This window comes from Strix uralensis, chromosome 3 (genome assembly GCF_047716275.1).
Source record: "Strix uralensis isolate ZFMK-TIS-50842 chromosome 3, bStrUra1, whole genome shotgun sequence".
In the NCBI taxonomy this organism is placed as follows: Eukaryota; Metazoa; Chordata; class Aves; order Strigiformes; family Strigidae; genus Strix; species Strix uralensis.
The window spans coordinates 97,946,543-97,960,710 of NC_133974.1; the positions used below are offsets into that span (position 1 = coordinate 97,946,543).

The 14,168-nt window shown below is 40.1% G+C and overlaps 1 protein-coding gene across 9 annotated transcripts in view; it reads right to left on the reverse strand.

Annotated features, from left to right (window-relative positions):
- The window catches only part of TTC7A (tetratricopeptide repeat domain 7A), a 179,686-nt gene that overhangs the window by 101,317 nt on the left and 64,201 nt on the right, over positions 1-14,168 (reverse strand). For 7 of the 9 annotated variants that reach the window (XM_074863528.1, XM_074863526.1, XM_074863529.1 and 4 more), the window contains 4 exons: positions 11,080-11,197; positions 8,391-8,423; positions 4,781-4,838; positions 1,387-1,459 (listed from right to left, as the gene is read on the reverse strand). In XM_074863528.1, coding sequence (XP_074719629.1) covers positions 1,387-1,459; positions 4,781-4,838; positions 8,391-8,423; positions 11,080-11,197 — 282 coding nt within the window. The remainder of the gene's footprint in view (positions 1-1,386; positions 1,460-4,780; positions 4,839-8,390; positions 8,424-11,079; positions 11,198-14,168) is intronic. The other 2 variants (XM_074863527.1, XM_074863525.1) reach the window with 1 other exon arrangement.

Here is a 14,168-nt window from a genome sequence, read left to right on the forward strand (position 1 = left end):
GAGAAGCTGTGGATGCCCCCCTCCCTGGAAGTGTTCAAGGCCAGGCTGGACGGGGCTTTGAGCAACATGATCTAGTGGAAGGTGTCCCTGCCCATGGCAGGGGGAGTGGCACTAGATGATCTTTAAGGTCTCTTCCAACCCAAACCATTCTATAGTTCTATGAAAAAGAAAGGGTAATGAGTTAAAATGCAGTAAACCAGTAACTGTGAAAACAACAAAGAACCAATGACCAGAAAAATCTTGATTTTATTAAGCATAGCAGTGAAAAGCTGTAATGCTTTTACTCATGGCAAGAAGCAGAAGAGGCAGCAGATCAGACAACCTCCCTAAGAGGCAAAAGCTGTGAGAGAAAGAAGGGTAGCTGGACATTTTTTAATGAAAGACCCTGAATAAACTGCATCATAAAGCAGCCAGTAGGCAGATGAGAAAGTTAAATAAGCCATTTTAATTATCCTTTCTTATTGCAGGCTTCCTCACAACACACTGATCATTATGAAAGGGTTACAAAAGTGACATTATCAAGAGTGTGCTCTCTTGGAACAATTAGTTTAACCTAATGAACACACAGGTCCCCTAATTAGCTCAGGAAAGTAAGAAGGATCCAACTCTTTGACTCTGTAGCATAGACTAAGGAGAGAAAACTGCAGTAAGCAGAAAGCCTGCCAAAGAAGGAAACTATGATGATGAAATTTCAAATCTAGCTAGAGAAGCATTTAGAAAATAGGAGCTGCTCCAATATACTTTGGCTTTTAAACAGAAGGGACAAAGAAATAAAACACATCCCAATCATAAAAAGAAGAGACAGAAAAATAAAGCACAGCCCAAATGTTTTTTTCTAAAAGGCAGTGCAGTGTATTTTCTGATCAGCTTAATTTTTTATGAGTTAACACCTGCAGCAGCATTCAAATGCCAACTAATCCCACTCGCTGCAGAGCTCCAGCACCCGTCAAAGCCTAACACCGAACGTGCCCAAGTATGGAATAAACCCATCCCCAGTGCAGAGAGCGTGTGATCTGGCATGATACAGAACCGGGCAGTAATGAGAGAGCCTCTGGAGCGGCCTGCAGCAGGACACAGCATGATACCAGGGAACAGGAATAAACACACCTCACTTGCCCCACACAGACAAAGTTGCTCCAAGAGGGAACAACACTGCTCAGGAGTTAGAACTGAATGCATGCCCTAGAGAAGGTCATTCCATGTGCTATAGAATTACTATTTAAAAAATAATAATTAAAAAACCTTATGTGAACATATTCTGATTGCTTGTTATCGATTACAATGTAGGAAGGAAAGGACCCTGTTTAGCAAGTTTGTGTCTTGTTCAATTGGACTGTCCTTCTCCCACCCTTTCATGACTCAGTGGTTGCCAATTATTGCACGTACCTGTCTGACAAGAGCCAGCTGCAGTGAGAGGTAGAGGATGATTTGGTGATCTTCTGGGGCCAAGTCACGTGCTCTTTAAGGATAACCACACAATACAAAAAAAAAAAGTGACTGTTAGATTGTACTTTGCAGAACTCCTTTGCCATGAGTCACACACAAGCACAGAACAAAACCCAGTCCTCTCCCACAGAAAACTATTCCAGTGATGGGGGAGCACACCGAAACGAGACAAAAAGCAGATCAATGCTGGCCTGGCTAAGCCAGGCTCACAGGAACAAGTATGAGAAACACAACTGCCAGGATGTTATACAACTTACATGCTCCTTCATTAAATGCCACTCTGTGTTTTGGAACTTGGATAATTGATACGGGAAAAGTAGCTCTTAACTCATGACAAACCTGTTAAAGCATTATTTTAAGTAATTTAGGTGAGGAAGATAGTTGTCCAACTTGTTCCTACATTGCCACTTTTCAAACAATAGGAAAGGGTTAGGTTAGCACTGAAAAAATAATAACGGTTTCTGATATTATTGTGACTATGAGTATGTAGAGGACTAAAGATCAGGATCCCATGACGTGAGCTGGTGCTCCAACACACAAAACATCCTCCACCCTGCAGCTTCTAATCTAATCGTTGACAGTAGACTCCTAATTTGGAAAGGGAAGACACTGAGGGAGGAATAAGGATTTGATGGCAGGAGCTGAGCCTGGACCAAAACCAAGGCCCTTACATCTCAAGCTGGGCCCTCTTAGATATTACCTTCTAGTCCACAGCAGGCAACAGTGTGTTCTGCAGTGATCCCTTGGATAGTGAAGGCTGCAGTGTCTCCAGGACCAGAAGTATAGGCCCTTCACACAGGCCTGTGCAAGGGAACAGGGATGGACAACCAGGGCAGAACTGTCCCTGTCAGACCACGCTAAGCATGAAACTGCAGTCTGAGCTTGCTAGCCTGTGGAGAAGGCAATAACCAAGGCAATGTGAAGATAGTGTTTTGGGGACCTAACCTAGGAGCACTGGCTCATGCCACACTGGCAGCCTAGCCCAGGGACCAGTGGATTATCACCTCACTGACCCACAGAGCTCACTCCTAGCTCTGCAGCACAGGTAAGTCATTTCACATGGGAGAAGTGGGGAGGAGGAAGGTCCCTCATAGCCAAGCAACACTCCTCACCCCTTTCTGGGCTGTTCCAGGACACCAGGGAAGCCTGCACCTGCATCGCCCTGCCCAAAGCGAGCATGATTAACATCCTTATGAGGGAGAAAGGACAGGCTCACAAGGCTGGTGGTTAAAAACCATGCCAAAACTATTCTTTAGCCAATAATAAACAAACAAATAAACAAACAAAAATCAAAGAACTACTTCAGGAAACAAATCACACACTATTTTAATGGCAGCCACCTCCATTGGAGTTGACTTTTATAACTAATGGCTCTACAATGAATTAATTTAATATGGACTGAATGTGTCCTGTAACTCTGAAAGTCAAGGTAGCACTCAAGGATTCTGAAGCAATGACAAAGACATCAAGGTGTAATTGGTACAGGCAAGTCACTAATTTCTCCCCCCACTTAAAAAAACCCGAACAAAACCCCAACCCCACAACAAAAACAAAACCACCTCCAAAAAACAAACAACAGGACTCCACAAGATAGAAGCCAGCTTTGCCCTAAGCTGTTGGAGCAGGATGAGCCACCTCTTTAGCAAGCAGCTCCTGTGAAACCTTCAGTAGCCTCTCCAACAATAAATAACATGGGAAAGTTCACATGGGTGTATGGGAGGAGAGATTAATGGTGCTTTTGGAAAGAAACAAAGAGTTGTTACTTTACTGCTCAGTTTCTTCAAAAGGTATTAGAAAAACATCTGATCCAATCTTCCAGCTGAAAAGGCCCCTTAGAAAGATGGCCATAGGCCAAACCATGGTCTGAGAGATCATACATGTACTTTAAAAACAGGTGAAAAATAAGGAAGAGTAAAAATAAGAAAGAAACCAAACTTGGGCATTTAGGAAGATATTAGTAACCAGCTCACTATCACAACATCCCTGTTGGCTGAAGTTTGAGTACCTAATGTTTGGCTAGAAGCTTGTCTGCTTCCTAGCTAGAGTTAAGATACCATGAAAACAAGCCACAACCAGTGGGAAAGGTCAAAGAATAAAAATAAATGCAGTTTAAAAGCACTGCAGCACCGCAATTACATCAAAATTGGGCAGCAGTGAAAGTATTACACTGGAGTCCAGGAACTAGTGCGACTTAAAGTATACTCCTGATCTAAAAAGTGACCAAATAAATGGCTTTTTAAAACTTTATCTTTCAGATCTCCACAGGGTAAATATCCAGAATTTTGTCTGTGATTTCAGCTTACTACATGCTTTTGCAACTACTGCAAAACCAGTGCAAGACAAACATGCGACTCCTTCTTGCTTAGCATCAGAAAAACAGCTAAGATCCAGTAATATTTTCAACCTGCTTCATCTGTACTTTGAGATACCAGAGATCTCAAATTTTTTTCACTTTTGTAATGTATTTATGACCACACAAACCCCGAATTAGATACTTCAGCCAAGACTTAGACCATATATACTTCCATTTAGTTGCCATCCGATACCTGTAGGCATCTACATTTACAATGTTAACTGCCCAAACACCACCTAGTGTATTTTGGGTGGTGTAACTTGGTTGTAACAGGGTCAGGAAGCTCACACCTCACCTTCCTACCACAACAGAACTGACAGAAAAGGTTTTTAACCCAGGAAGTTTTGTTTGAGGTAACTGTAGTTGCAGAGGAGTTTAATTCACAGATACTTTCAGGGCCAAGCCACTGTATCAGACTCCCCCAACAAAATACAGTGGTGAAGAACAGGTGGTGGTGATTGCTTTGTACCACTAGCTTCATAGGCCCCTTTTCATACAACAGCTCATGTAAACACCCATTAGGACAGAATCATCCCCTCCCCAGTAAGCACACTAATGCCAGGTCACCCCATAGCAACCTACACCCTGCTGGTGAACGCCACCATGAGGGAATTAGGAGCTGAAGCCTGCTTCACACAGGAATGGAGACAAATCTAGCTTTCCACATTTGCCTGCTGGCATCATGTGAGGAAGCTGCATCTCCCAGCACTGTAGATCTCACTGCAGCTGATTCGGGCCAAGGTTATTACTATTTAGTGGCAGAACAGGTACTCTTACCTTTGAATATTCAACCAAATAATCACTGCATTTAGCCATCACAGGAATGGTTTTGCCAGGCTATTGCTAAAACCTACTGAACTGTTTTTAAACTTCCAGGCAAGGAAGCCTTACAATGAAGAAAAAAAAGCATTAAAATCAACAATTACTCTGAATTAATCCAAAAAAATACACAATGCAAGTATCCACAAGATTCCTACTCACCTCTCCAAAGTCTGAAGTGCTTTCTTGTTTAATTCATCCTGAGTGCCCTTCAGAGTAGCTGTAGGACAAGATACAATCCCATTTAAGAGTTGATTTCAGCGTTTCAGATTAAATATTTACACATGCACAGAGTATTTCAAACTGGGAACATAAAAACTGTGGAAATCTAGTGGTGTGTGTGTTCATGGCTGGAAAACATGCCATTTTGTTTTTAAAGAACAGCAAAAACCAGTATTTTAATCTGAATTAGCAATTTAATTTTTATTAAAGGCTCTTCCAACTCCCTTGTCTGAAAGTCAAAGCTTTTTTTTTTTTTTTTTTAACATCTGCCACTGAAGGGGTCCAGGAGAAGGGGACATACGCTTACTAGATACTAAAAGCATAAACAGGCCCTCTGCCAGATTGGTGTATATGCTAAAAGCAGTAACTAGCAGTATATTCTGACTCAGATACAGACCATCTCCACCACCATCTTCATGTAGGAGGGTGTTGCAGGTTGAACAGGGAACACCAGGAGCCAAATTTACAGCTCTATGACAAAATCTTTGACAACACACCACCTCCCTTGAGACCACAACAGACTTTTAGACTACCTCAGGTGCAGCATCAGCCACTAATGCCCTCCTTGGTGCCCCTAATTGCTTGACTAAAGGATCCTGCCCACTACACTTACTTCTCAATGTGTGAATTAATTCCTAGCCAAAACCATAAAAGGAGGAGAAGAATCAAGCTCTTGTTATGCCAGGGTATCATAAGATATCATCAAGAGCCAGGGTAACAGAGGAAAAGCTTAGAGAAACATGGCTTTCTCAGATCTTCATATATCAAGTCAGTGTAAGCTCCAGAATAGAAAGTTAGAGTAGTATATACCTAAGCAACAAAACCAGATAAAATTCAAGCATTCTTAAAAGTTACTAAGAGGAAAGAATTGTGTTCTTCTACGAGACATACAAGGTTAATCAGTTCTTTGGATTCTGCAACACGCTAGTGAGTGAAACTTTGGAAGTAATTTTGCTGAAGTAGTTATACTGATCAGACCTTTTTATTCTACATTCTTCTGACAGTTCTTCAAAACACCAGGCTCATTTGGGACAAACAGCAATCTTCAGAATTTCCCAAATCATAAAGATCAAAAATTGCTTATGCCACAAAATCTACTTAAGTAGTAAAAACTGAACAAAAAATTTGCAGTTTAAAGAACAAATCTGAAGATACAGGGTTCATGCAAAATGCAGCATTTATTAAAAGTAGCTGGAAATACTTTACTCTCAATAGCCTTAAACTGAGTATTCAGGTCCACTGACAAATACTGGAAAAAGGTAAGAGGAGGAAAATTTAGAAAAAAAAGTTTAAAAATCAAGATTGATGTAAACATAAAAATGCTTGAGGAAACATTGGAAAGGATTTGATCATCAAGAACAATTCTCAGATTCTGTTTCTCATGGAAACTACAAGATTCCTTATATAAGATGAAGAGCAGTTCTGGAGATGCCACAAAAATGATGAAGACAGAAAGAAATTTTACTATTTTGCCCCCCAAATGAACATCAAATGGAAAAGCTAGGAGAACTTTTAGGTTCCACCTGGTAAGACATTTGACTGATGTTCAGCTTGTAGTCAGAAGGAGCACAAAATATGTTATGGAAATGATTACAACTATTGGCTTTGCCTCTGCACTACTGGGAAACAGCATGTGAGTTCCACCTCCCACCGTATGAACTACACCTTCGACTAAGCTGGAAATCTGGTTGTCCATCTCTAGACTTGTGTCTGACTTGGATAAACATGTTGAAATTTGTGTTTGACAATACTGAGGACTGATGCTGCAAGTTAACTGTGCCATTTACAGGGCCTTTGCAGCTAAAGCAGATAAATTAAAAAAAAACCAAAACAAAACAGTGAAAAGTGATTTTGGAAGGATGCATAAAAAGAAGCTTGGCCAGCAGGTCAAGGGAGGTGATTTTCCACCACTGCTCTGCTCTCATGAGATCCCACCTAGAGTATTATTAGATCAGGTCAAGAGGAAGGCCATGAAAACAGTTAGAGGGATGGAACACCTCTCCTATAGAGAAAGGTATAGAGAGCTGGGGTTGTTCCACCTGGAGAAGAGAAGGCTCTGGGGAGACCTTATAGCAGGCTTTCAATACTTAAAGGGTGCTTATAAGAAAGATGGAGAGCAGTTTTTTTACCAGTGCTTGTAATGATAGGACAAGGGGTAATGGTTTTAAACTAAAAGAGGGAAGATTTAGATTAGATATAAGGAAGAAATTCTTTACTGTGAGGGTGGTGAAACACTGGAACAGGTTGCCCAGAGATGTTGTGGATGCCCCCTCCCTGGAATTGTTCAAAGAAGTCACCATCACTGCAACCACTTGTGCCACTGAAAAGCTCTCACTTTAGACAAAGGCAAGCTTGCACCAAGGAGACAGAATTAGGTGGCTCTGACTAAACTTCTAGAAGTTGTGCTTCATTCTCCAAGGTTGACAGCACTAATGAATTCTTCAGCCTCTACCCAACTTTACCCACTGTGAGCACGGCTGCTGCAGTTCTACCACCTAAAACGCAGTATGACTTGTACTTAGATTAAAATAACCCACAAAGCAGTCTGACCACAGTAAGGCAGAGAGCACAGGGGAGTTTAAGTTTCTGAAACTTCAGCAGTTATCCTTGTAAGACACGGTACTTTTGCAAATGCCACCTTAGGAGCCCAGGATTTATTTTCTACAGCACTCTGAGTTTTTAAAGGAGCTTAAGCCTTACCAAAAGCCAACAGGATCTTCAGCAACATTTTGGTACCTAAATACAAAGCTCTAAGGTCACATTTGAAAACAGGGTGAGTCCTGTGTTAGTAAGCAGGTGCAGCACAGTAGGTGTGAATGTGTGGAGTGACGTGTTTAATGCTGAAGATCAGCATCAACACTACAAACACAGGGACAGGGGTCTAGTTCTAGTCTTGTCCCATGGACTGAACACCCATTAGCAGCTGCAGCATAATCAAGTCTGTTTATGTGGTACATTAGTTTTATGGGAAAGAATTCTGTTTGTGTTGTGCAAAACTATTCCATTATGTGAATCACAACATAAAAAGTGTGGATGACAGAGATGGACTTCAAAAATACATTTCTGATCCAAACTAAAACACCAATGTGCATGCACCCTTTTGCACATATCAATGTGTTTCAAAAAAAGTCTCCTTGTGTTAAGACACGTAATACAGCAAGGTGTACAGTTTTAGCACACAGAATTATAATTAAAGATTGCATGTGTTGACTGTTATCTCCAGAAGCAAAAATGATGGGTTTGTCCACTAATAAGCAATGTCTAATTTTTTTTTTTTTTTAACATTAACCAGTGCTGTCAGTATACTGATTATTTATAAAATCCACAAGGACAGATACAAAAAGTTTCCAATTCAGTCCCCGATCCATGGGGATTTCTAAATGAAAACAGAGATATGGCACACACTCTCATCTCTGAAAGAATGAGGGTCTGTTAAATCTACTAAGATTTCACAAGATGTGAGGTGGTGAAGTTAGGTAAGAGCACTTGTATTTCATGATGCATTCTCAACCTGGTCTTTCCTCTTTAGACTTTGTTAAATTCATCTCACCTTCCCCTGTCTTCAGTGGATTCTTCATCAGACCTAAGGGAGGCAAAGTTGACAATACAGCTTATGTCAAAACTGGAACTACAAGAGGAAAAGAAAGGTCTACTGTTGACATTGACCCATTGGGAACAGTTCTGCAGAAAACAGCATAGCAATAGATGGATATTCTGTACGAACAAGAGATTTGTGTTTCTAAGAGTGAGGCAAAAGTGGCAATGACTTCTTCTGAGGACACATCTTTCAGCTACTTCAGTGAGACTTATTTCAAGAAACATGTAATTAGACATTAAGAACAAGGAAGCTACACATAACTGCTACCCAGCATAAGTTTCAGGAAGTCTTATTTCATCCAGGAGTAAATCTAATAGTTGTGGGAGCATTTGATAAGAAGTCACTTTACAAGTTCTTTAAATTGTCATTCAGTAGGATTCTCTCTTCTGACTCAGTTTTTTAGCAAGTGCTTTTTGCAGGTCACAAGGAAAATGCTTTAATACAAGTCCTCAGTGCCTCTTTCGCACAGGAGGAGAAATATTTACTAAAAGGATATATTAAATAAGAAAGCCTAACCCTAGATGGAAGGCATCTTGATACAATGCTGTAAACTTTATAAGGCAATTGGTCAAATGTCTCTGAAACACTTAGCTACCATCGAAAATGCTGACTCACTGAAAGTCAGCTCAAGTGGAAAGATATGGAAATCATGTATATACACAGATATTTGACCGTGTGTCTGCATATGTCACTATGAACTGGTATAAACACAATGATAAACAAGATTGACAGTATGAGGCAGGATTACACAGGGGAGTTGCTCTCTTCCTTTCAACATGTTCTACCCTTACTTCCTCACTGTGATAAGCTATTTTTTAAACAACCCTAATGAAAAATGTCTTGTTAGTGCAAATTTGACATTTTCTAGTAAAATGCTATTCCATATTCACGATCATCACAAGTATGCTTTTGAAGGACCTAATACATTTTATTAAAACCTGAAAGATGGAAATATACTCTTCAGATTTCCCTCAAATAACTGACTATTGACTTAAAAGCTAGAGATACAAAGAGAAGGCAGACAGTCCACTATTTCACAACATAAATCAGATGCTAATCTGGAAAAAAAATCCAAGGCAACTGTTGTGAAGACTGTTTCTTTTAAATTAAAAAGGATGTTATTACAACACCTGAACTAATCTCTTGAAAACTGAGAAGACTTCTCTTCCAGAAGAAAAGTTTTCAACTCACATTTTGCCGCACCAAAGTATTTTTAGAGCCAGAATACAGCACATGCTTCTACAACTCCATTCTTTAGAAACCACCTTCTTTCCATACTGAGGATAACAAATAGATCATAATGGGCTAGAAAACCTTCTATCTCTGAAAATAGTCTCTGGGATCTTGTATAGCTTTAGGGACAGTTTAAACAAAATCTAGGCAAAATGCCCTAAAAATCTAGGCTGTTAAGCAGAACTCCATGTTTAATGAACTTAAAAAAAAAAATATATATATATATATATGAGAAAGTTCAGGCTAGGAAGGACATGTGTTTCTTGACATGAACTTTCTAAGGGAACCTATTCTGAGGCAGAGAAATGTAGAACTGAAGAGAGCTATAGTGCCTGTTAGCCTCCATGTTGGAAATCAGTTCTCAGAACAGCTGATCAGATATGGCTGGCTGAAAAAATACACCGACTTGCACTACTGAAGAGCACAGGCCACTTCCTCATACACATGCCTTGCAGAATTCTGGTGTAACTTGCAAGGCCAGCATACTTCTATGATACAATACCATCACTTTAGCTTTGTTTCAGGCTCATTTGCTGGAAGAAGTCGATTTGTTTCTGTGGGACCCATCTGACAGAAAAGCCCTTGCTGGCATGTGGGCAGGACTGCCAAATTGATTAGGAAACACACTAGCTCAGCAATTATTCAAAGACACTATGTTAGCAGGCCTTCTACCTATGTTACAAGTTGTAGAAGAAACAAAGACTGTTCCCACCTGTGAGCTTGATGAAGGTCAGAGCTAAAACTCTCCCAAACACTGGGACTTCAAGCCCTTCTGGCTACCAAGCACCAAATCTGCAGGAGTCCATTGTCCAGTCATTCAAAACCCAAACAAGCAGCATTAAAATAAAATACTTCTTATATTCAGTTGTCTCTATCTAGTCAACATCCACATGTACCAGTGAGGTAGATATTTTTATCTTGTTTACTTCTAAGCAGAGAAAGAAACGACATCACAGAGAGGTTGAATCTCTGTGGGGAATCAGTATCACGCCAGGAACTGAAGTCAGGCATTTCTGACTCCGGTTCTTGGATTGTATTTCTTCTTGTGATTTACGAGTGGGTGACAAAAATATGAAAATAGATGGAAAGTTTGACTTTTTGTTGTGTAAATAGGTGAAAGAAATGTATTACAAATATTCAAGTAAAATACACCAAGCATTGTTGGCTGCAGTCAGATTATCACCTCCTAAGTAATGATTTGCATTTCTACCTTTCCCTAAAAATTTCACTTTTTATTACCACAGAAGACAGCTCTCTGAGCAAGTGAACAGTCCCCATTTGTCTTGCAATCTGATTGTTTTTCACATCCAGTCAACACTAAGAGTTTCTAATAAATTTCCATTGCTTGCACTGAAGGCTTTGAACAGATGCTCTCCATACAACACATTTGACAAACAGGGTAACTCACCATCAGTAGCCTGAAGACTGTATGTCAGGCCCAGTGCCAGGTAACCCTTTGCTAGGGACTCTCCAGCATCCTCACCCAGGTCTATCACCATTTTAGCAAAGTGTTCTCCTTCTTCCAGCTGCAAAAAAGGTAGGCTGAGACTTACAGGCATTTCCTCTATACTTGCTTCAATAAGATTATCCCATTAAACTTACCTGTAAGTGATCCGAGAGCCATTCATACAAGGGCTTTCAGTGATCACAGTAAACACTCATAGAAAGGAAGATGCAGAAGATCAGATGAGCAGACCTTGGTGCACATGCACATTTTTGAGACAAGTTTTGGTTTCTACCCCAAACTATTTCCAGATGTTTAAGGTTAACGAAGAACACTATTTTATTTTTATATTTCCCTTCAGGCACGCTTCAATCGTGCAACCTTAAATACAAATGTTGAACCAACTGACTACTTATATACTATCCTAGCAGTACATTGAAAGGTCTAACAAGTTGACCATCTAGTTTTGCTGTACAATGTTTTCGTTTTCAAACATTAGCAAATTTTACTTCCTTTCAAAATGTTACAAGAGTAAAACAAGAAAGCACTTCACTGCAAGCCAAGTTCAGCTGCTGCTTGCAATTCTGCTGCCACAAGAAGGAGGCAGCAAATTCAGGACACAAATTTTGATCTGAAATACCACACTACCTTAGCAGCTCATGCTGCACTAGCCACATTTTGCATCTTGTACAAAGACAATTTCCTGGAAAATGCATTTTATTACAGATTATAATGGGAAGAGAAAGCAGTCATGACCTCTCAGGATTGGACTCCAAAATGGTGAAATACATAAGCCGGTCTCTTCTACTACAATACAGACTGCTCTCCCCCACCTTCCTTTTCTAGCTGACCACACAGATCTAAATCTAACGAAAATATAAAGCTTGAGTATCTTCAAAATCTGAGTTAATGATAATTTAAAACAAAATAGAATTTGAATATTTGATTACAGAACAGAGTGTTCCTCATGTCTAACGTTTAATTTTCACTAACATCACTCACCCATTATAAGTAGAAAAGACTAAGACTTCTAGACTGTACATATCTGGAAAGGTATAGGATGGAGAAGTAAAGGCAAAAGCTGTTAAGTATTGCTTGAAAGACCCAGAGCCTACAGAAGACCTCATTTCTGTACAAGATAGTCTGCAGATCCTGTCAATAATAATCAGAGTCATCCCTAATCAAGAACATTATCCAAAAAGTCCTCCTTTTGGAAACTTTTATTATATGACAACTGACTTTCTGGGATGGGGTTTAATTTTGAGGAAATAGATTTTTGAAATCCAACTGTTTTAGATGCAAGTACTGCAGGCATAACTGAAACACGCTCTCTTAATACTCAGCTTTGTCAGACTATAGCACCTCATAGTTCCTTAACATCTAAAAGGAGTCACCTGTAATGAACTGGAAGCAAAACAACATACCAGCAGACCAGAAACGCCCCTTCTGCAGTGGTCTGTTAATATGCTACCTACGAACAGAACCTATTTGACTTGATATACTATTCTGTCAATTGGCCTCCTAGTTATATCACTTGAAGACATTCAGGTGACATTAACTAACATCTCCATAAACAAAGGACCTGGTATTTATTAGATCATATCAAACATAAGAAGAAATTTACTGTTAATGTAAGCATGAAGAAAGGCTGAAAAGTGCAAGGGAAGAAGCAGTCTCCACTGCCTGGGTCTTTTCCTCACTTGTACAGCTCCCTGAGGCCATACAATTCAAACTAGATGTAGACCAACAGTTCCCAAATTTCTGAAACCTTAGATCAGTCAGACCAGTGACCAATGTATATTTTACCATCAAACTCTTCCCTGAAAGCATTACAGTCTTGCTGATTGCCTAGTCAACTGTGAATCTCGAAACTACTAACTGAAACAGGAATACCCTCTTGGGGCATAACTTGGGGCCACTAACTAAACTGCAAGGACTGTCTAACAGCATAATCCAAAGTCTACTGAAAACACTGGAAATAGTTTTAATAACTTCAGTGATGCTCAGATGAGACCCTTTAAACTCCGATCATACAAGGAAGACTCAAATTTGCTCCAGGAAATTTCTTAATCCTGTCAGTAGCCCTATTGACTTCCTTGACACATACTGAAGCGTGTTGTGGTCCAAAGCCTAGGACAATGGAAGAAGAAAATGTCCCATGACTTGCCACACAGGAAAAAAAACCAACCAAACAAAAAACTAAAGCCAAAAGAAAACCACCACCAACAAAACCCTTCCCATGAAACAATAAATAAATTTTTCAGCTCTAAGGAACTTTTATGTAAGACATGAAATCTCTGCAGCCAGAAAATTAATTATGCACCTCTTTTGCCACAATAAACAGCTACATTCCCACTCTCTTTTTTCATTGTTTCTCTTCTCCTCCCCACACACACTTTTGTCCAAGAAGTCTCCATTAGATGAAGAAAAGAGCTATACAAGGAATTCTAATGACTAGTGAACAAGGGTAGGGGTGGGTAGAGCGTATGAAAAAAAGAGATTAAATGAAAGGTTTGGAGTTGAAATGGAGACATTTAAAATTGGAGAGATTTTGCTCCATTGTTTCTATGAATGGTCACCTGATGGTGTTTCCAGTCTCTGACTGCTGGCCTATGCTGCATAAATCAGCAGCACACCATTCAGCTTTCTTGCCTGCCAGTTATCCAGGGCCACCTGTGAGTGTCAGAGTAATGTATTGTATGAATAATTAAAACCACAACTTTCCAGAATGGCTGTTGTAAACATTTATTCATACTAAACACTAATGGCACTTTGACCAGCCACAAAGATTCTCATGAATGCCAGCTTCGGTCAGCTGAAGGCTGCTTTGAATGTAAGTGGCCTTGCAAACTCCAGCACAGCTGGTTCTGTTTATAAGAGCACAGACTTTTCCTTCTTACACCACTCAGTCACTTCCCCTGCCAGCCCTGCTGTGGCTGCCATCTGCCCCATCTTCTCCCGTTCTCCTACTCTTCAATCATTCTGGGCAAGTGTGAAAAGCCAAACTTTTCACTCATGTCACCCACTGGGAGGTTTCAACTCTCCAGTGCACC